The sequence below is a fragment of the Pimephales promelas genome, chromosome 10 (genome assembly GCF_988280905.1).
Source record: "Pimephales promelas chromosome 10, fPimPro1.hap1.1, whole genome shotgun sequence".
NCBI classification, from domain to species: domain Eukaryota; kingdom Metazoa; phylum Chordata; class Actinopteri; order Cypriniformes; family Leuciscidae; genus Pimephales; species Pimephales promelas.
Genome location: NC_142778.1, coordinates 21088805 through 21112774, shown reverse-complemented (window position 1 = coordinate 21112774; position 23970 = coordinate 21088805). Strand labels below are relative to the sequence as shown.

The 23970-nt window shown below is 38.3% G+C and overlaps 1 protein-coding gene across 1 annotated transcript in view; it reads right to left on the bottom strand.

Annotated features, from left to right (window-relative positions):
* The window catches only part of ptprq (protein tyrosine phosphatase receptor type Q), a 69054-nt gene that overhangs the window by 14242 nt on the left and 30842 nt on the right, over positions 1-23970 (bottom strand). The window contains exons 21-36 of the mRNA XM_039654369.2: positions 22716-22785; positions 21486-21685; positions 21111-21351; positions 20403-20531; positions 19205-19351; positions 14973-15133; positions 14477-14888; positions 13873-14034; positions 13608-13787; positions 13102-13209; positions 12725-13006; positions 10783-11064; positions 1799-2110; positions 1409-1684; positions 912-1063; positions 684-825 (exon numbers count right to left, since the gene is read on the bottom strand). Coding sequence (XP_039510303.2) covers positions 684-825; positions 912-1063; positions 1409-1684; positions 1799-2110; positions 10783-11064; positions 12725-13006; positions 13102-13209; positions 13608-13787; positions 13873-14034; positions 14477-14888; positions 14973-15133; positions 19205-19351; positions 20403-20531; positions 21111-21351; positions 21486-21685; positions 22716-22785 — 3256 coding nt within the window. The remainder of the gene's footprint in view (positions 1-683; positions 826-911; positions 1064-1408; positions 1685-1798; positions 2111-10782; positions 11065-12724; positions 13007-13101; positions 13210-13607; positions 13788-13872; positions 14035-14476; positions 14889-14972; positions 15134-19204; positions 19352-20402; positions 20532-21110; positions 21352-21485; positions 21686-22715; positions 22786-23970) is intronic.

The window sequence follows — 23970 nt, the reverse complement described above, 5'->3', positions numbered from 1 at the left end:
CAATCATTCCACTGGATGATGCAGGACAGGTCACAGAATGTCTCCCATCTGCGTCTGTCTCTGGCAGTGCGGATCCAGGTTTGTTCCAAAATTCTTCTTTAGGGAATCTGACCATTGAGTCCGAAAGGTCGCTTAATCTTATAGGGGTACCACGTTGTCACTTTCAGCGTCCATCGATCATCCTCTTTTCGAGCTACTTGTCCAGTCCATCTGTGCTTTTCCTTTGCTGCCTCCGTAATCGCATCTTTCACCCTTGACATCTCCCGCAAACATTCATTTGTGATCTTGTCTCTTCGAGTGATTCAGAGCATTATCCGCTCCATTGCACTTTCAGTGCACAGCTCCGCAATGCTGCTGCTTTCCATCTTCAAGATAGCTCACTGATGGTGTGCTCAACTGTAACTTCTTGGCCCAGGACGATGTGACTTTTGACTTCGTCAATCTTTTCAGAACTGATATAGATGGAGCTATTCTTGACTTGATGGTTTTTCATACAATTTTTTTTTGATTGGTTCATTTGGAGTTCCGACCTTTGCACTAATCCAATTAATATGTACGTTAACAAGTTAATAGTGAGAACTGAACCCTGAACTAAAGTGTTACCTGAAATTTTTCTTGAGCAGCAGATTAGAATGATTTCTGAATGATCATGTGACACAGACAGATGTGTGAGTGTGTATTACCTGATTCATTGGTGGTAAATATCACAGGCAGGGTGTACTGATCCCCATTTCCTGCTCTAGTGAATGTGCACACACTGATTTCATATGAATTATGGGGTCTGAAGCCACTCAGTTCTGCTTGCGTAGACGCATCTGATGAGTTCTTGGGTAAACAGAGGCATGCGAGTTTAATTTACACACATCTAAGATCATAATCACACATGTACTGTACATAGATGCACTCACTACCTGATATCTGAAAGCGTATGTGTTCAGTTCGAGTATTCTGAATCCGTAGTGCTGGATTATTCCATTTGGCTCCAGACTAGGTTCCCAGTGAAGCCATACTGAATTTGCAGTGTGGTTAAAAATACTCAGATTGCGTGGTGGAGACATTGGACCTGGACACACAAAGACATTAGACACCTTAAGTCTGACCTGTATGAATTTGCAATGTAGGCCATTCAAATTTCTGAGTTCAGAAAATTTAAATTTCAAAGCCAAGACTTAAGAGTTTAATTTCCAAATATCAGGCTTCAAATAAAATGTTCCTATAACAAATTCACATTTCAAACAAATTCCAAAGCAAAAACTTAAATATTTAAAGTTCAACAAAAGTTGAAACTTTCAAAGATCTGTTTTAAATGTTCAAATTTTAAACAAACTCCAAATTTCAAAGCAAAGAATCCAATATTTTAATTCTAACAGATCAGTTAAAAGAATAGCAATAAATACATGGCTCTGACCTGCTTCATCAGTATGTAGTGGAATAATCACAGAGGGGCCGACACCTTGGCGAGTAACCGCAGCGATGGAGAGATTGTAAGTTGAAAACGGAGTGAGTTCTGAGAGAATTAGGTGCGTGTCAGAGGTGTAGGTTCTGTTGACGGCCCCAGGACCCTGTAAAACTACAGTGTAATTTATAATCTCGCCATTGGCTTCCACAGGGGAGAACCAGGACACATGGATGGAGGTGCTGGAGAGATTTCGACTAGCTCCTGGCAATGGAGGAGAACTTGGGACTGTCAGAACACATACAAACAAAGACATTTAATGAGTATACAATCAATAAGTATGAACCCTCACACTTTATATATATATATATGTGCATGTAAAATACAGGAAATGATGAGCACCGTCTTCATCTGTTCGAAGTTGGAGGGTTGCAGTGTGGTTTACAGCTGATCCCGCACCGGTTGCTGGGGTGACTTTTATGATGTAAGGAAAATACTTTCTGAGTTTGGTGAAGAGGTAGATGGTGTCTGTGGTTGTCTTGGAGATGGTGATGTTGACCGTGCGGTTGATGGACGGGTGGGTCGTTCCCGCCTCTTGCAAGCTCAGCTGGTAGAAGACTCTGCCGTTGGGCTCCAGAGGAGGGTCCCAGCTGATCACTACAGCCGTAGAGCTATAGATCGTAGCGGTGAGGTTGTGGACCGGACCACTCGGCACTGCAGCAGGGGAAGGGGGTGGAAGACATCCAATTAATATATGTGATGAATGGTCAACAGTTACACTTTAGAATGGGGAACAAATCATTGCAGTCCAAATAAAAGATGTTGTTTCGATGTGGAACCAAGAAATGGAATGAGGCTTTGTTCCCCAATCTAATGTGAAACATGTCTTTGTGATAAAATAAGGACTCATCTCATGAAATCTGCCAATATTACGATATATTTCACCTCAAAATCAAAAGAAAAACATTTAATTTACATGAAAAGTAAGCTTATTAAAGGACTGTTAAAGAGAGAATTCACCCAAAAATAAAAATTCTGTCAGTAATTACTCACAGGTAGCTCAGGTAGTGTAACAGCACAGCGTTTCTGTGTTGTACATCACACACATGAACAGCGTCAGCCTATAGTGAGCCTACGTGTGATGTACTCGAGGCCCACAGAGAAGGAAATGAATAGTGTAATAAAGTCATTATTTTTGTTTGTTTTTTTGCGCCAAAAAATTATCTTCATCGCTTGATAAACTTAAGATTGAGTCACTTGGACTATTTTAACGATGTCTTTAATAACTTTTCTGGGCCGGCAAGTTTCAATCCCTTAGAAGCCTATGGAGGATCCAGCTCTCAGATTAAATCAAAGATATCTTAACTTGTGTCCCGAAGATGAACGAAAGTCTTACGGGGTTGGAACAACATTAGGGTGAGAAATTACTGACAGAATTTTCATTTTTGGGTGAACTATCCCTTTAAGAGGTTTTTCATGTTACACTCTTCGCGACGATTATGTGAAAAGAGTCTCATTACTGCAAAAAACAATGATAACGAATTAAATTGGTATTTATATTGTAATGTTCATTTGTAAAATAAAATTATATTGATAAATTTAAAGGGTGATATTTTGCATTGCAGTAATGAGAAATTTGGGAATGAGAATGAGCTTAATTGTAAAGAAAACAGTTTCTTTATTTATTTCTTAATTTTTTTTAATTTTTTCCAAACAATTAAAAAAATTAAGAAATAAATACATTTTAATTAAATAAATTATCAATTTTACATAGACATGACAGTTAAACTAATTTATTAATAAATATAGAAATATATTTCTATATATAAGAAAAAAATGGCACACTGCAACAACAAATCACTTAATAATGATTAAAAGCAGTGAGAATAAATCTTGTATCTTAAACCCAGAGATTAAAATATTCATACTGTACACAAGAATGCATACAACACATAAATACACATAAATTTCAGCATTCGCATTACACACATCTGTAAGTCTGTGGAAATTAAAAATGGTAAATAAACTCCTGCGCGGCACCTGCAAAATTCAGAGTCAAGGTGAAAGATCACAGATATAGGGAAGAATAAAGAATCAGAGAAAGACAGACATGTTGTGTTAGAAGGAAAATCCATTTGGAGCATGTTCTGTGTCCAAGATATTGCTTTGGGCTGTACTGAGCCGCTGAAGCAGGGTGATTCTCCAATAACTGCAAACCAATCAGATGCAATCACTCACAAAGAAGCAAACAGGACCATAGCATCATTTATTCATATAGAACACTTTCAAAATCTCAGACACCAGGGGAGAAAACCTTTATCTATTTCAAAAGGTCACCTCTGCACCATTTTTCCCAAAATCACACAAAAACCATCTATTATGATTTGAACCTTAAAATATAGATTTTGATATTAGGTCAACATAATCACTTGCTAAGTATTGCATGGGGACATTTTAATGCTCAAATGTTGCTCTTTCATAGTTCAGGAGACCTAATGGAGTTCTCAGTTAAGTATCAACTAAATGTTTCTTCTAACAGTATAAAGGGCAAGATTTACTAACTAAGCTGCGCCAGCGTAAACCCTCTTTTGGTGATAAAAACGACTGTCAGGATTTATTAAAGACACTCAGTGAAAAATTAGCACTGTGAAGGTGTGGACAGGGTTATTTTTGGGGCTAATTCTATTGCATATGCATTTGTAGGAGTTTCCCTTTCAGACGCAAAATTCATGGGAGAGGTGTATTTAAATGAATCATGCAAGTAGCCTGGTTAAAACCAGACCATTCTAAGTTGTAACTGAGATATGGTCTGACAAATAATTGTCATAGACAAATAATTTCCAGAGTGTTGTCACCAACGGACGTCGCGGATAGACCTAAACCAATCAGAGCGACGAAGGAGATTACGTATGCAGAGCGGCGGCCGGCGGAGAAACATGTCTGAGTGTTGTTTACTCAATTTTTAACAAAAAGGAAACGTTCAAATCACTTAAAAACAGACACGATAGCTGATTCGAACGAGTGATGTTCGACGGCGGCATCCATCTTTGTAATGTAGGCTACAAAATCTGCTTCCAAATCCCAGCGCTATCGTCATCGTGTAAACCCCGCCCCAACGTTTCTGATTGGTGCTGCGATTTCGACGAATTGGAAATGGGCTTGAATGAGCTCTTTGCCAGACTAACTTTCAGAGCAAATCTAAGGCTATGTTTACACAGAAACGATTCTGAAGAGAAAACGCAAAAGTGGCATTGCATTATCACTTTTTATTCTGCGTTTAGACAAGCATTTTGGGTGGGAAATCCGTGTGCATATGGTGACGCAAAAGTGTGTGAAATGCAATGTAGAATGCACTCCAGGCGGCTAGGTCACACATCAACACCAAGTCCGCGCACCTGCGTCACTGTCAAGCAGACTTTTGCGTTTTTACCCTTTACACGCGTACGGGAACGCGACGGTGGAGCGTTTTTAAGATTTTCACTCTGGAGGGTGGTTTCACTTTTTTGCGGTTTTAAGCCCCAAAAACGCCGTCGCCGTGTAAACAAAAGGCACATCCGATAAAATATTTTTACGTTTTCACCCGCGTAAACAGAGCCTAAATTTGCCGGAAGTTGTCTGGGTTTTCCCAGGCTATCATGCAAGGTAATTTACTAAGGCCCTGTTTACACGAGAACGCTCGTGGGTGAAAACGTAAAAATATTATATCGGATGTGCCTTTCGTTTACAGGGCGACAACGTTTTTGGGGCTTAAAAACGCAAAAAAGTGAAACCACCCTCCAGAGTGGAAATCTTAAAAACGGTCAACCGCCGCGTTCCAGTGTAAAGGGTAAAAATGCAGAAGTCTGCTTGACAGTGAAGGTTGTTCGCAGGCGCGTGGACTTGGTGTTGTGTGTGGCAGTGCTCCACATCGCCACCTAGCCGCCTGGAGTGCATACTAAATTGAATATCACACACTTTTGCGTCACCATATGCACACGGATTTCCCACCCAAAACGCTTGTCTAAATGCAGAATAAAAAGTGATAACGCAACGCCACTTTTCCGTGTAAACATCAATCGTTTTCGTGTAAACACAGCCTGAGTAAGTAAATTTAATTGTATTGCGCCATTATTTACCGCCCAAAAAAAGCACGTCTTGAACCAGATGCCAATTTGCGCTGCTCTTAGTAGATTGTGTTGGTCATTATGGAAATGATCCGGCTGCTTCTGTGTTCTTTAATTTGCGTGTCGTCAGTAGATCACACGCAGAACTATTCACTCTCATCTGCGCTTTTATGGAATTGTGCTCTCATGCTAGTTTGCCCAGTTTAGTAAATCTGGCCCCAAATAGACAACTGTTGTCATAGAGTAAGAGTATACAGCTATACATTTTTAATATATCTGTATCTAGCAACTCTTTAATTATTTGCTCAAATTTGGAAAACTTGAAGAGAAAGATCATATTGAGTTTGTAATGTAGATTTTGGCAAATCTGAGCACATCTTGAGACATTGTTAAAATCTCTTTTGAAATTACTGGGCTCTTTTTCTCAGTACAACCATAAAAGTCTCCGATAGCTGTCGAACAAGAAGTTTTATGATCATTCAGATCAACACATTTGCAGTATTTTTTAATCATGCTACATAATGTACCGAGAAACTTGCCATTGCAGAAAAAAGCTAAAACAGCATGTGCTATTCGCTATTTTTCAACAAATCCTGTGAAAGGAAATGCAAGCTGGGATAGTCTGGAGACCATCAAATAAAAGACTTTGAGATCAGACACACTCAGTCTCGTGGTGAGGGCTCAACAATCCCAAGTTTGCAGCTTGGAGGAAGTTGTCTCCTTTCACAAGACATGCTGAATATGTGCTGTGTGTGTGTGTATGTGTGTATGAGTTTCAGTGTGATTTTTTAAAGCATAATCATTTGGAAAAGTGGTGCAGAGCTGAATTCTCCCCTGAGCGTGTGAGGAGACTGACCGTCCTCTAACGTTGTGAAGTTTAGACGGGGGCTGAACACTCCCCCATCACCAACAGAAGTGCTGGAACTCATCCATACACTGTACTCCTGTCCTGCCATCAGATCAGACAGCACCAGCCACTGCTCTGAACCAGGAACCCTCTACAGTGAGAGAAAAAGAACCTGCTGATTTACTGCATGACATCAGCATTTTATTGCGAGTTTAAAATGTGTTTATGAGATTTTTAATTGATGTAGCTATTCTTGTGGAGATAGAAGAATGTACTGTGCTGGTTTCATGGTACAAATGGTGGTATTAGATAATAATAGATTTCCAGCTAACAGGGAACATTCTCATAACTTTGTGGCAAAGTTCTCTCAAAGCTATTAACATTCTTCCAGTAACGTTAAAGGTAGGGTGCGCAATTCTTTTCATAAATACATTTTGTTATTCTGACTTAAAATCTCTTAACATATAGAGTAGTAGACAGATAGTCACAAAGCACTGCAAACAAACAGCAGACGATTTTTACAGCTCTCCCTGAACCAAAACAACAAGCTAATGTTGCATTTTTTGTTCTCGGATTTAAGAGTTATGTCAAACACTATCAATGCCGAAATGAATCTGCAGCAGTCAGGTGGAACAATTAGAGCTCTGCAAGTTGTTTACGTTCATTAATTGTAATGTTATGTGCTTTGATATATGAGGTAACTTAATGCAGTCTCTTTTGACACTTCTCTGAATCTGCTCGGGCTGTGTGTGACCTGCGAGTGAATGTTTTTTAAAGGAGGCGTGGCTTTGGGGACCGTCTGAGGGAGGGCTGGATCTCATGCTAGCTTGCTATTGCTAGCCGCTCCGAAATTACCTAACCTACTTTTAATTGATGCATTTTTCACGGAACTTTGTTTCTGAAACGGTTTGGTTGGACTATCATTTAAAGCGTTTCCGAATGTCCAGAGAACATTCAAAAGTTCCCATAATTTGCCGAATGATTAAATAGAATGTAACCTTAACATTTGCATGAAAGAAAAAGAAAAAAATGTTTCAGAGAACATTTAGTCATAATAACATTAATGTTATGTTATTAATGTAAAGTTATGAAAAAGGATTCATAACTTAATATGAACATTAGAAAAACGTTCTTAAAACATATTTTTTGTTAGCTGGGATTGTATTGATGATTAACATAATTATATTCATGTATTTCATTGTACTTCGAAGAATAAATGGTAAATCTCCAAATAACATGGAACATTTTGCTACTTATTTCTTTAATTTTTCTGGCAAATGTTCTGTATCTTGTGAAGAGATGAACACAAGAAAACAACCTTAGAAGAAAATGTCTTAACTCATATTTAAACAATTCATATCTACAGTACATTGTGGTTAGAATACATTGTGTGCTAAGCTAGGGAAGCTTGTTTCCAGCACTGAATAAACAGATAAAACCTTTCCAGAGACAAATACTTTTTCTGTCCACATTGAAAGTGAAATTGCTGCACGACAGCACACAATAACAACCAATCAGAACAAATTCTGCCATTGGGGCCAGCAAGACTTGTATTTTAATACAAAATACAATTTTAGTATAATACAACTTTTTAATGTTAATTTTGAATGTTCTCTGAATATTCTGAAACAAGTAATAATGTTTAAAAAACGTGAGACAAACGTCCACCCAAAACATTTCTGAAAAAAATATTCCATGAGCAATGAATAAATACTTAAATACTTAAAAATCTGTTGTAACATTATAAATGTCTTTACTTTTGATCAGTATGCATTTCAAATGCTGTTCTTTTGAATTTTCTGTTCATCAAAGAACCCTGAAAAAAAACATTGTTTCCAGTTTCCACAAAAATATTAAGAAAACATTTTTAATACTGATACTAATAATAAGAAATGTTTCTTGAGCGCCAAATCAACATCACATGAATAAATTACATTTAACATTTTTTTTATTGTAATAAGATTTCAAAATATTGCCGTTTTCACTGCATTTTCGGTCTAATAAATGCAGCTTTTGGTAAACAAAAGATATATATTTTGGTTACACTTTATTTCGATAGTCATTTTAGACATTCTACTAACTATAAGTAACTTTTCAACTACATGTCAACTAAGTGTCATTAGAGTATTAGTAGGCTGTAGTAGACTGCCAGTAGACTGTTAGGTTAGGGTTAAGTGTTAGGGTTCAGGTTAGGAGAACAAGTTGACTTGTAGTTGATAAGTTACTTACAGTCAGTTGAATGTCTGTTGGGGGACCAACAAAATAAAGTGTTAGCAGATATTAAGCTGACAGTCTACTGATACTCTAATGATAGTTAGTTGACATGCATCGGCAAAGTTACTTATAGTTAGTTGAATGTCTAAAGTGGACTATCAAAATAAAGTGTTACCTATATTTTTTATGTTAAGAACCCCAAAATGTACACTATATGTCACTTACTACATAGCTATATTAAATGAGATTTAACTGTAGACGGAGCTGCCCAGTGCTACAGACCATCAAAATGACCAATTACTTATTGGATTTATATTAAAGTCATTTTAATAGCTTGTCACATGACATAGTATTTAGTGTCTTCAAAAAGATCAATACACATCTATGTGAGTGCATATACCTGTGTATACTCTGTATAATTGTCTGTGTAGTAGATAGTGTAGTATTGGATGATGCCGTTGGGTTCATTTGGAGGACTCCAGCTGAGAAGCACTGTAGTGGTCGTGAGAAGTGTGAATAATACATTCTGTGGAGGGTCAGATGGGGCTGCAAAACAGAAAAAGAATTTGACATTATAAATACAGGGGCAATGCTGTTTCGTGCTATTATTATGCATTATGAATCCTTTTCAAACCTAGTGAGCTGCCTTACTCTATAGCAACCTTCTAGAGCAGCATTTTAACTTAAAAGTGACCTTTCAAGTGACTGAACTGACATGCCCTGAAACAAGTTAAATGTTGCTCTATTTCTATCAATGTTTTCAGTGCAGAATAAACAATACGGTTTAAAAGTTAAAGGTCGGTAAAATTTTTTCAATGTTTTTTTGGAAGAACTCTCGTTTGCAGCATTTATTTTATAATTTGATCAGTAACTTTCTTTTCTATTTGAATATATTTAATTTTCTATTTGAATATAATTTGCATATTTGAATATAATTTAAAATTTCATTTATTCCTGTGATGGTAAAGCTGAATTTTCAGCAGTCATCAATATCTATTATTAATATCAATATTAAAAACAATTGTGCGATTTATATAACAAAAATATCATATATTTTTAATTATTATAATATATTTTAAAAATATAAATATTTTGTAACAATGTAAAACTATTTACTGTCAGTTTTGATCACATAAATGCATCATTTGCTGATTAAAAGTGTTAATTTCTTAAATAAATAAAAAATCTTACTGACTCCACACTTTTAAATTTAAATCTAATATTTCCCTCATCTGCAATATTTTTTCCCCCACAAGTTTATTCAATGATACTTGTGATGCTGCACAAGATTTTGGCCAAAAATTTGGTATATGAGCACAAAGCAGCACTCTTCACATTATAAATATGCTTATCATATCTAAATGTGTCAAGGTTGTTAGGAGCCAAACGTATTTGTGTTCACCTGATTCTACAGTACTGAACGTGATGTAAATCAGAAGCCCTCCATCTCCGAATCGAGTCCAGCTGCTGACGGAGGCATTATACCGGCCTGGCCCCTCCACACTCACCACCACTGATGTATTTGTCACATTGGCCACAAATTCAGAGCTCAGATTCCTAATAAACGAACATACATGTAAGTTTCAAAAAACAGTATGACTGCAGTCTGGTCTTTGGTAAAAACTGATTTTAAATCGTCTGGACTTACCACACTCTCACTATGTAGTATAAAATCTCCGAGTTGGCCTCCACGGGAGGTTTCCAGGACAACTCTACCTCAGTATCTGACAATTTCCTGGCGATTAGGAATTTTGGAGGGGAACTGGGTACTGCCGTTTAGGAAAAACAGCTATTATAGACCCAAAACCGAGGAAAATGACTTTACTCTCAAACATGATAGTGATCGGGGTTAGTATGTGCATTATCCGCATGTGTCCATCTTGATAACTGATAAGGGAACAACTAACCAACCAAACACAGAGAAACAAACAAATACATTGCTGGTAAGCTCCTCTGACTCCTGAGGTAGAAACATTAACCTGCTTTAAAGAAAAAAATTGATCCATAACACTCCCGAGTGCTGTCAGAAATGTATTTGGGAGAAATAAAAATAGTTAAAAACAATAAAACACTCCAATTTCCGTCCACAGAAAAGCTGAAAAAAGGAGAAATGTTTACATGTGACACTGATACTTTCACCAGATCCAGATATATTCACTTTGATGACTGACACTAAAAAGGAAGAATAGCTTAATTAAACACCACAGAGAACAAACACTCACCGTCCTCCAGTGTGGTGATGTTCAGGATCTCGCTCGTGTGGTTGCCCAAGCCGACCTGTGTGGCAGCCTGCACGCTGATGCGGTAACGTGCATACTTCCGCAGGTTGGACAGGACAACATAAGGCACATGTGTGGTTTGGTTCAGACTGTGTGTGGCGTTCCAGTATTCCACGTTGTAGAACAGGATGATGCCGTTTGCGAGAAGCGGTGGCATCCACGTCACGTTCACCTTGCTGGATCCGATGCTCTCATAGGTCAAATCATAAGGTGGGCTGCCAGGCACTGCAACACACAAGAAAAGTCAGCACTCAGTGCAAATGCTATACAACAGAAAAATAAATAGGCTGGCCACATTGTGTCTGAAATATAATTCAGCCTGAAAATGTCTGATATTCAATAGAACCTCTTGCAAGTGGCCATTTTTGTTTACTATGGAAAGGAGGAATGGGGTCGACCAATGATGAGAACCAGAATTGAATTGCGATCACCTGTGTGCTTTATGAATAAAGTCTCTTATGATCACCAAGCCTGCATTTATTTAATCAAAATACAGTAAAATCAGTAATACTGTGAAATTTTATTACATGGTATAACTATAGCTGGGCAACGATTAATCGTGATTAATCGCATCCAAAATAAAAGTTTGTGTTTACATAATAAATGTGTGTGTACTGCGTATAACTATTTTGTATACATAAACACACACACATGCATGTATATATTTAAGAAATATGTGCATGTATACAACACATTTTTCAATTCACATTTTTAATAATAATTATACGCAGTACACACACATGTATTATGTAAACACAAACTTTTATTTTGGATGCGATTAATCGCGATTAATCATTGCCCAGCATGTAATTTATTCCTGTGGTGCAAAGCTGAATATTTAGCAAATTTCTCCAGTCCTCAGTGTCCCATGATCCATCAGAAATAATTCTAATATTCTGATTTGGTGCTCAAGAAACATTTCTTATTCCTATCAATGCTGAAAACAGTTATGCTGCTTCATATTTTTGTGGAAACCATGATACATTCTCTGGATGAACAGAAAGTTGTTCCAACCCCGTAAGACTTTTGTTCATCTTTGGAACACAAATTAAGATATTTTTGATGAAATCTGAGAGCTGGATCACTCCTGCATACTAGTCCATAGGCTTCTTGAGGAATTGAAACTTGTCGTCCTCGAAAAGTTATTAGAGACATCGTTAAAATAGTCCAAGTGTCTACAGTGGCTCAATCTTAACTTTATCAAGCGACGAGAATACTTTTTGTGCGCAAAAACAAACAAAAAATGACTTTATTTCAACTATTCACTTCCTTCTCTATGGGCCTCTAGTCAGTTAACGTAGTGTGATAGTGTAGAGCTACGTCACACGTAGGCTCACTATTGGCCGACGCTGGTCATGTGTGTGATGCGTGTGACGTACAATAACAGAAGCTTACGTTTATTAAACTAGCAACCTGACTCGAGGCAGAGAGAGAAGTAAATGAATAGTTGAAATAAAGTTGTTCAGTTGAAATAAGTCGTTATTTTTGTTGTTTTTTGTGCACAAAAAGTATTCTTGTCGTTTGATAAAGTTAAGACTGAGCCACTGTAGTCACTTGGACTATTTTAACAATGTCTATAATAACTTTGAGGCCGACAAGTTTCAATTCCTCTAGAAGCCTATGGACTAGTATGCAGGAGTGATCCAGCTCTCAGATTTCATCAAAAAATATCTTAATTCGTGTTCCGAAGATGAACGAAGGTCTTACAAGGTTGGAAAAAAATGAGGGTGAGTAAATAATGAAAGAATTTTAATTTTTGGGTGAACAAACCCTTTAACTGTAGAAACCTTTTGAAGGGGAAAGAGTGTGGGATTTCAGGATGAGATTAAAGTTTTATGTTTCTTCTAGTTTTTCCAATTAAATACAAACACACACAATGACTCACCATCCTCCCCGGACAACATCTGTAGAGTATCAGAAATCTGGTTCCCGTGTCCATGCAGCGTAAACGCACGGACAGTCACATTGTAGTGTGTGTACGGCTTCAGGTAGTGCAGTGTGACGCTGAGTGATGTGCTGTTGACGGTGTTGCTGAATGTGCCGTTTGTGTAGGAGACCTCATACAGGCGGATGATGCCGTTGGGCTTCTCTGGAGGAGACCAGGAGAGAGTAGAAGAGGAGGAGGTGGTTTTCACAACAACCAGATCCTGTGGGGGTGAATCCGGCTCTAAAAGACAGACAGAGGCATATTGAGAGATCGCCCGTGTCCAAGTGAATGTAAGAGTACTTCTGCATGTGTATGAAAAATAATTGTCTCAATACCATCCTCTAGTGTCACAACAAAGATGTAGTCTTCATCGGTCATGGGGCTTTCCCCCACAGCTGTAGATGCCGCCACACGCACCTTATAACTGCTGTACTTGTCCAGACCTGTGGATATGACCATGAATAGTGTCATACATTGACCTCTTAAACACTTGAGACACTTAGAAATGCCTTAAATATCTCTTTCGCTCACCAAGGATGCATTTATTTGACCAAACCACAGTAAAAACAGGAGTACTGTGAAATTTTATTACAATATCTAATAACTGTTTCCTATTGCAATATATTTCAAAATGCAATTTAGTCCTGTGATGCAAAGCTGAATTTCTCCAGTCTTCAGTGTCACATGATCCTTCATAAATCACTCAAATACGCTGATTTGCTGATTATTTTCAATGTTGAAAACGACTGTGCTGCTTTTTTCCAGGATTATTTGATGAACAAAAAATGTCATCTTTCGTAACTTTAGAAATGTCTTTGTTGTCCCTTTTGGTCAATTTTACCTGTGAGCACCGCAGTGGTGTTGTCCGTCATCAGTCGTAATTCCTGGTTTGTGAGGAGATTTTGTGCGTACATAGCGTAGTGCGTTATCTTGCCGTTGGGGTTGAGGGGTGGCTCCCAGGTAACACGGATAGAGGTGGAGGTAAGATTCTGATAGGACACGTTCTGAACAGAGCTTGGCACTGTGGGAAAGCACTGGGGTTACTTTATACCGTTGCATTATATTTATAACTACTGAATTACTCAGGATTTTTGAAAGTATTTTACCCTGTTCAGTTGTTTTCACTGTTACTTGTGAGGAAGGTCCATCTCCAATAATATTTGTTGCAGACACGCTAAATATGTACTCTGTGAAAGGGCTCAGCCTTCTAACCACATACATGATGTGATCAGACGACAGGTCTGCTGTCTCCTCAATGGCTGGTTGAACTGTCAATCAAAACACAGCACACGGGCACAACCAATCAGAAAAAGAAAGCACAAATAACAGCCCACTTTTTCATTGCCCATGTTTTTTAATTTCCCTTTCATTTTCTACATTGTGATTAAACAAAAGTCTTTAATAAAGAGTTTAAAAATATCATCATTTACATATAAAATAGTAAATAAGAGTAAAATACTTGTTTCGGTATCTTTTGTATGGCAACAATGGCTAAAAAAAAACACAGTAGTTCTGTCTTGAAAGGTTTATTCAAAATGACATTACTGAAAAAACTTTATACATGGGGATTTTAAACTTTATCCCTACTTACAAAATTATGAGTTGTTATTATAATTGTGATTTAAACAGTACTATTAATATCCAAATCGCAAAAACCTTGAAATGTGAGTGAGGTCATAGTGGATGGAGTCAGTGGGAGGCGTTATTTACCTTCTATTCCAATGGTAGTGGCAGCTCTTGTTGGGAGGTTCGTCTGCTGCTGGGTGTAATCTGTGGCCACTGCCCTAGTGACACGACGGGGCTGGGAGGGGCTTAAGTTAACCAATGGCGGTTGGTCAGTGCCTAGAGTAAGAGGTGAAAAATCAGTCAAAGGGTCCTCGGTTACAGCCTCAGTCTCAGCCAGAACAGATGCATTGGTTCTGTCGTGGGTAACTGTGAGCCAGGGTGGAGGCGTGTGGGGGGTGCTTGGGGTCAAAGGAAGGTCAGAGGTTAGTTCCGAGTCAGTGTTGGTAAGACCGCGACCCAAAGTCAGAAATGTTCCATGTGAGGTGAGAGTGAATGCAGATTCTGTGGTGATGTCAAGTGACCTTGCATTGCGACGAAGTTGTTGAGAGACAGCGTTCTGTAACAACAACATAAAATCAGAGAAGCTAAACCAAACAAAATAGAGTGAGTGTGCGCAGGCTAGTGTAATTTATTGTTCTACCTGTCCTATTAGGGTGATGTTCTGTACAAGCATAGTACGGTACAGCACTAGAATCCGATATTGGCTTATCAAGCCGTTTGGTTGGCTCGGGGATCTCCAGGACAGACGAACCGACGTGGAGTCCACAGCCTCTGCTGTCAGATGAGACACAGCATTCGGGGCTAACATGGAGATAAATAAACCACAAACACACACAGTTATTAACACACCTTGCCGTATACTTAGCCAAGGCTCTCAGCAAAGTTCTGAGGGAGTCACAATATGACTTAAAATTAGTTAGAAAATGCTTTAAAATAAAATTAAGAGCATTTTTTAAAAAATAAAACATGCTTTAATAACACACGACAACAAATTGTCACTCCTAGTTTCTTTAAATAAAAGTACATATATATATATTATTTAAAGAAACCTATTGTTACACCAGCCTGCTGGAGTCCCTATGATAACCACTAGAGTACAATTCATGAGTCTCCTTTACCGCTTCATGAACTATATTTCCTATAATCCATTGCCTGGACTCATGTTCTGATTACTGCAACCAACCGTCATTATCTCGTTAATGTTAGCCTATTTAAATCCAGTGTGATCATTCACTTGTAGCGAAGTCTTCTGTTATTTAATGCTCCAAGAATCAAAGTGAGTGCAGTGTAACACCAACAAGACTTCGCAACGAGTGAATGAACACAGTGACTGAACACATGCTCAACAAGGCTGTATTTAACAGTGTAAAAAGTAGCCTAAAATGACGCGAGACAATGTTATAGGCCTAGTCATTTGTTTGTCAGTTCATTTGACAAGGAGTCATTTCACAGTGGCCAATTTAAATGTTTCCAGCTAAATGAGACATACTTAGAGTGTATAATTAAGTTCGCTTGAGGCTACTATTCAGATATTTTATGTGGGGAAGGGGGACTGGTTTGTTAAACTATGAATGTGAAACCATAGTAAAAACAATTGCCATTGATTGACACCAATCGGACATTCATGTTTTTTCCCTTCTATTTAAATGTTAGGCTAATAAACATGTTGCAGTCAGTACGGCCTGATTTTTTTCTTCTTCATTTTTTAAGATACATAGCCTGCCTCCAGTTTTCCTCAACTTGACTAATTATGAGGTGATATTTGACCCGCATATCATCAAAATGTCAGTAAAACGAACGTGATCGTCACCATTTTTTCTGGCGGAAACTAGTATGGACAGTAAATCCATGGTTGGATAAATAATGTCCATTAAGAACTACTGATAAATATTTCCAATTGTACAATACATTGCTGAGAAAATAAAGCCCTTTATTTATCACATATTTTTGGCATTGGATGCTTTGAGGCTTTTGACCAAAATCTAATTTTAGATAAAAGCAACCCTAAGTGAACAAATAACCTTTCTTGTTTTTCCATGCATTTAATGAGCATTCAGCTATGCAGCAACAACTTGGCTCTGTATGAAAAAGCCATTTCCTCCAGCTAAAGTAACCCAATTAAAGGTATAATTAGAGATAGCTGATTTCAGACAGACTTAATTACAACCAGACCAGCTGAATATAAACCTAATTTATAACTCTCACTTATTTTGACCCCCAAGTCTGAACACTTACAGAAGTCACAAACACGTACACATTCCCTGAGCCTACAGATGAGTTAAAAAAATGGAATTGCTTTGGTCAACATGGCTCCCAATATGCCTCCTTCAAGCATACACAAACACAGTTTGAGAAAACGCAACACCAACAATCAATCAAAATTAGGTCATGTGAGGAAAACCTGAATGCCACAACTGAAGGAACCATTAATCCTCCACTGTAGTGGAAAATCATGAATTTAGATGTGTGTGGCAATTCATCGATAATTCACAGCTAAAGTTTAGCTGGGTCATGTAGTAAGAAAATGGCGAGAAAAAAAAACAAAAGCAGTTCCACATCAGGGGAATCAAAAGTGATTTAATGCTTCTTTAAGTTGCAGTCAGTACAGCTAAATAGGGTTCATCTAGGTAATGCATACACTTAATTTTGATTACTATTGCAACGTTTTGGGCCGGTCTCATATGCCGACCAAGGCTGCATTTATTTGATCAAAAGTGATATTGTGAAATATTATTACAACTTAAAATATTATAAAATGTATTTGAATAGAAAACTAGTTCATTTATAATGTCAAAGGTGAATTTTCAGCAGCCACTACTCATTTATAATACTTTCAGTTTAACTTGACGGTAATAATTTGACAGTCGTTTTTTTTTAACAAAATCAGTTCAGTTATATACTTTTTTCACTCAGGTTATCTTTATCTAATATTATATAATGTCTAAAGGTTTACAAAAAACAATGAAATACATCATACATCTGATAAAAACTCGCTTTAGGAAAATATGGGGACATACTAAACTGGAAAACAATATTAATCATTAAATAAATCTTTTTTTTCACATAAGAAAGCAAAAATGTTCTTTTATAGCGGTTTGGATTTGGGTAAGAGTGAGTCTGATGTCCTGGTAAGCCGCGCGCATGTGAGTGGGTGGGTTGCCTGGTAAACCCTGTATTATAGTGACAATATGTTGGATTAAGATGGCAATATCTGAAATCCTTATGGGGAAATTTTTGGTCCCTATAAGGAAAAGGCTTATAAATCCTACTAAGTGATATTTTTTGAAAAATGTAAAATTGCAGAATGTTCCATATTGGTCAGTCACTACAACGTAGGTCATGACTGTAAAACAATACACATTGGCGTGCAATCATTTGCCTCAGCTGCATGACCTCATTAACACGGGTATAAACGAGCAGCTGCTGGGGTAGCACTAAAGGCCCCGTTTACACAAGAACGGTTCCGGGTGAAAATGTAAAAATGTTTTATCGGATGTGCCTTTCGTTTACACGGCGACGGCGTTTTTGAGGCTTAAAAATGCAAAAAAGTTAAACCACCCTCCAGAGTGGAAATCTTAAAAATGCTCCACCGCCGGTTTCCCGTGTAAACGTAAAAACGCAAATGTCTGCTTGACAGTGAAGGTTGTACGCAGGCGCATGGACTTGGTGTTGTTGTAGTATGCACTCCTAGCCGCCTGAAGTGCATACTACATTGAATTTCACACACTTTTGCATCAACATTTGCACGCAGATTTCCCACACAAAACGCTCGTCTAAACGTGATGACGCAACGCCACTTTTGCGTTGTCTCTTCAGAATCGTTTCCATGTAAACATAGCCTAAGTTTTTTGCTTCGGAGCCAACCCTTTTTCTCCCTCTCTCTCTTCCTGAGTAAGTAAAAGCTGTTTTAATGGCTGGTGAGAGCACGGAAAAGCTGTTTTGGTAAGCAGCGAGAGAGAGAGCGCGCACAGATGGGTGCACATTCCTGTCTGTGATCACGGTGGCTGTTCCCCCGTGTGCCTCAGCACTTGTGAGAGCAGTTCCTTAAAGAGCATACACAGATAGTTTGCGTCTTTTCATTGGTAATCATTGGTATCTTGGGGTGGCGCACTCTGGTTCTCAGCAACCCACTCCAGTGCCCTTCTTCCCGGAGGTGGATGAGGAGCTCACAGGGACGTGGACAGCACCTTTCACTGCCAGAAACCTTTCCGGTGCCTCCTACTCCCTCACCACCCTTGATGGCAGGGCAGCTAAGGGATACACGCGTATCACGCCAGTGGAACGGCCCGTTGCAATGCAGCTGTGCTATAACTCCACTTGGAGTGGAGAACCGTGTCTTCCTTCCTGGGGCTCCTCATTCTGCTCGTCACCAGGGGCATCCTCCTGCTTCTGCCCTTGCTCCCGTGCCGCAGCAGCAGCCCCTACCTAAACAGCGCCGTGGAGCCAGCCACAGGCAGGCCACCCCAACCATCCAGGCCCCCGCCAAGAAGGGCGGCAAAGTCAGTGGCATGCAGACGGACAGACCACCCAGAGATTGAGGGGACTGCTCTCAAGGAGACGATGACTGCATCGCTCCATCCCCCAGGAAAGGGCCGGGTGGAGAATCCTATGTTTCGTTCGTGTGTGTATTGGCTTGTTTTAGTTTCACTCGAAGTATAGATTGCCTCTCTAGCGAGATTCCTATTGGTCAGTCATTACCTATACGTCTCTCTTCTCTCCCTCAGGTAATGCCATATATGTAAACGAGACATTTTCTGTGATGGGTAGGATAAGTGTAGGGGAATAGAATATACAGTTTGCACAGAATAAAATCATTATTTCTATGGAAAGTCTCCATAAAACATGAAAACACATGTGTGTTTGTGTGTTTACCTTCTGCTTTTGTTGTAATGTTGACCACTGCTGCCGGTCCTGTGGCCCCCGAGGATTTGGCCATCACATAGATGTAGTATTGTGTGTATGGAGTCAGTCCAGTGTAAATAAAACCTTGATCGATTGTGCCGTTCTCACTAATTAACCCTGAAATACACATATAAATGCACCACATTAATATACAAACAAAAAGAGGATGTGCTTTGAACTAAGTAGTCTGGAGAATGTGTGCTAAACCTAAACGCAAGGCCATCCAACTGGTTTAGGTTAAGGGATTGTGTGTGGTGTCTATCTGAGTACAATATTAAAGGGATAGTTCACCCAAAAATTAAAATTAGCCAATGATTTACTCACCCACAAGTCATCCTTCTTTCAGTCTAATAAAATCAGAGTTATTTTAAAACATGTCCTGGCTCTTCCAAACTTTGTAATGGCAGTGAATGGCAGTCCATTCAAGTGCATCTATCCATTATACTGTAAACCTGCATCTATCCATCATAAAAGTGCTCCATGAGGCTCCGGAGACTAATGAAGGCCTTCTGAGGTGAAGCGATGAGTGTGTGTGAGAAAACTATTCATATTTAAAACTTTATAAAGTTAAATAACAAGCTTCCAGCCAAACGACCAGACACAGTCTACTTGTGTCTAAAGAGCAACTTACGCAACTTGTGACGTTAGAAGTAAAATGTGGCTGCAACGCACATTTTTGTGCGTCATGGCGCAAAGGTTAGATTGTACGCAAGTCTAAAGCACAACTTATGCGAGTAATGCGACGTATTGCTGATATTTACGCTACACCATGACGGACTTCTAACATCACAAGATGCGTAAGTTACACTTTACACGCAAGAAGGCCGTGTATGGCCATTTGGCCGGAAGCTATAATTTTACTTTGTAACATGATAAATACGAATCTTACACAAACACATTGCTTCGCTTCAGAAGGCCTTTATTAACCCCCTGGAGATGTGTGGAGCACTTTTATGATGGATAGATAGAAACAGCCATTCACTGCCATTACAAAGCTTGGACATTTTTTTCAAATAACTCAGATTGTACTCGTCTGAAAGAAGAATGTCATATACACCGGGTGACCTGAGAGTGAGTAAATCATGGGCTAATTAAAATTTTTGGGTGAACTATCCCTTCAGTGGTAAAGACATTGGTGTGATGGTCATGGGGTGTCAGAAAGTGTTACCTTCAGAGCTGTGGAGCTGGATGACGTAACTGAATCGTCCTGTGGTGATCTTTGGTGGGTCCCAAGTTAAAGACAGAGATTTAGAAGTGATGTTTCTTAAAACAACATTTTGTGGCGGGTCTTCAGGGGCTGCAACACACATTTTTGTCTTTACATTTTTGATTTGTTACAGAAACATCAGATTATATAATTGTGGAAATTGCGATTATTTGAACAAGACAACATAAAACAGAATTTTCAACACAATTTAGCTTCTGTTTTGTCAGGTATTTTTATAATTTCATGTATTGTTATATAAAAAACATTCATGCAAGTAAATAGACTTAATTTTGATTAACATTTGGGGTTGGACGGTAGGATTTCTTTGATATATTTGAAAGAAATCTCTGAGGCTGCATTTATTTGATCAAAAATATGGTAAATGTTTTTATGGTGTTCCAGAAAAAAACATGTTCTACTATTTTCAGTGTTTGAAACATTTGTGCTGCTTGATATTGTTGTAGAAAACGAGATATGATTTTTGAGGATTCTGATGAATAGAAAGAACAGCATTGAAATAGAAATATTTTATACCAATATGAATGCTTTTACTTTTGATCAAAATCATGTATCATTGCTGAATAGAAGCATTCATTTCGACTTTAACCAGTTATGTATATATATATATATATATATATGTAAAAGAATAAAGTGTGTGTGATAGCATACCAGCTTCCGGCATGCGGACCATAGTGCTGGCAATCTGTCCCTCCCCTTCACTGGTGAAGGCAGAGACTTCAAACACGTAAGGTGTGTAGGGGCGGAGCTCATCAATCTTTACACTGATTGGAACGCTCCAGACGGAGGCGGGGGGAACAGCTGAGAGTGTTACAGAGGGGAGAGCAGCAGACGTCAACTGGGAAGACTCGGACGGGCTTGGAGTTCCACGAGATAAGATGTCTGCTGCATCCTAGGAGACACATAAACAACTGAAACTAATTGTAAAAGACTGGTAGATCAATGCATATAACTCTATGGTGGTTTGAATTTGGTTCAGGTGTCTTGTATCATTTCATATAAACATTAATACAAGCAAAGACGTACGTTGCAGTGAGGCAGAGCTCCGTTCATGATGTCCTCTGCATTGAGCTCCAGCGTGCGGACGATCTGGCCTGTTCGGGCATGTTTGACTTTCACTGCGAACTTAGCGATAAGGCCATTGATGCGTACTGGGAGAAACCATGTCACTAACACTGATGTGTGATCATCAGCAAAAGCTGTGAGGTTTGACACCAGACCAGGGGCTGAGATTGAACATTAACACATGGATTAAAACATATACACACTCTAACAAGCAGAATGAAAATATACGTTCAAATCGAATGAATTCTACACATTTGTTTGAAACCCAATGAGCTGCCCACTTAGTCACCACATTACTCACTAGGTAGCAAAATTATGCTAGGGGTCAGTAAGATTTTTTAATTTTTTTTTGTTTTAAGTAGTCTCTTATGCTGGTCAATGCTCAAAAAGTCGGTAAACAGTAAATTCACTAAACTAAGTAATATTTTGAAAAACTGTATTATTACAATTTAAAAGAGCTTTACATTTTCTATGGAAGCTTGTTTCCGCCACAGAATAAAACATTTTAAAAGATGATTGCGACTTTTTATCTCTCAATTTACTCAGAATTGCGAGATATAAACTCACAATTGCCTGTTATAAAGTCAGAATTGTGAGATTAAGTGAGTATTGTGAGATATAAACTCACAATTACCTGTTATAGACATTTCTCGCAATTGCGAGTTTATATCTCGCAAGTCATTGAGTTGCTCACAATTGCGACTTTATATCAATCAATTCTGAGAAAAAAGTCAGAATTGTGTTGCAATTACTTTTTTAATTATTTTTTGGTGGTGGAAACAAGCTTCCATAATTTTCTATTTTAATATAAAATGTGATTTATTCCTCTGATTTATTCACCATCGTTTCTCCAGTCTTCAGTGTCACATGATCCTTCAGAAATAATTCTAATATGCTTATTTGCTGCTCAAGAAACAGGTCTTATTATCAATGTTGAAAACCGCTTTTTCTGCTTAATATTTTTATGGAAACTGTGATTCATTTCTTTCATAATTCTTTGATGAATAGAAGGCTAAAAGTAGACTTCAATGCACTTCACAGGAGGAGAGCCAATTGTGTTTTATATGTGTGATCATTAACAATATTGCTCATGCAATATTGCACCTTTGATGGTAACTACCTCTCTAGACAGTAAAGCACCTCATTAGGGTTTTGAAAACAAGTTATATGAGATACATGGATAGTGCTTACGGGCCTCTGCTGTTTTGTAGTAAAGAGATTGGCTAAAGGGTCCAGTTCCTGCTTTGTTTATTGCTGCAACCTATAAAGAAAAGACAGAAGAGCTTTTAAAAAGCAATATACTCAAACCGCACACAGTATAAGAACGTCTGGTTGATTTATCACCATGACTTAGCAGAGGTGGATATAAAGACACTGTGAATGAAGATTCCAATGCAAGATGATCTACTCCAGACAACAGATCCATCAAAAACCGTCACACATACAAACACGCTCACACAAAAGCTCAAAGAGTCAATTCAGAGTTCACGGTGTACCCAGCCAATGAATTCACGAGACAAATGAGGGAAAACAGAGATCCCTCGTGGATCCAGAGTTCTCTGTAGGACATGAATAATTCACAGTTGATAAATTATTGAGTGAGATCAATGGAATAGAGGCCACTGGCAACTTTCCCATGGACAGTTAATCCAGTGGTGTCTGCTGAACGCTGGACCAGTTTAATGAAAACCATTTTCAGAAAAGTTTTTGTTTGCTGCCGTTTCATTGGGTGACAAAACATTACCCCACAAAGACATTAAATAAATGGAAAACACTAAAAAGGGAAGTTAAGGGGGCTCTAACATTTCAGATATACATGGGTTAGATATAATATAAGTAACAACATCTATAATTGTATTAATTTCCAGGACTTGTGCTTTTGCCTTAAAAGAGCTACAGTTTCTTTGGGGAATAGTGAAATTCTGAACTTTAACTGTGGGATATTGCACCATTCTTCAATAAGAAGCCTAGAGTTCTTTGGAGTTTGAAAGGAATTGGAAATCTATAGAATTTCCCATGATATTTAGACATTGGGAGTCTTTGTAGAGTGTATGGAAGGTAGTTTCTCATGATGTCCCATCAGAATTTTAGCAAGGAGTTGGATGGAAATCACCCCCTTGTTTACCCACCCACCCCTAATTTAATGCATTCTTGCTGGTATAAATTAGCACATTCCTTCAATATACAGTTGTGCTCAAAAGTTTGCATACACCTTTCAGAATCTGCTAAATGTTAATTATTTTAACAAAGTAAGAGGGATCATACAAAATGCATGTTATTATTTATTTAGTACTGTCCTAATTAAAGGTGCTCTAAGCGATGTTGGGTGATGTCACTTCTTGTTCACATTCGAAGTATTGTCAAACAAAACGAAGTCTAGCTAGACCTTTCATCCACCTGTAGTTTTACTGATAATGTTACTTCATTCAAGGTGTAATGTTGCCAG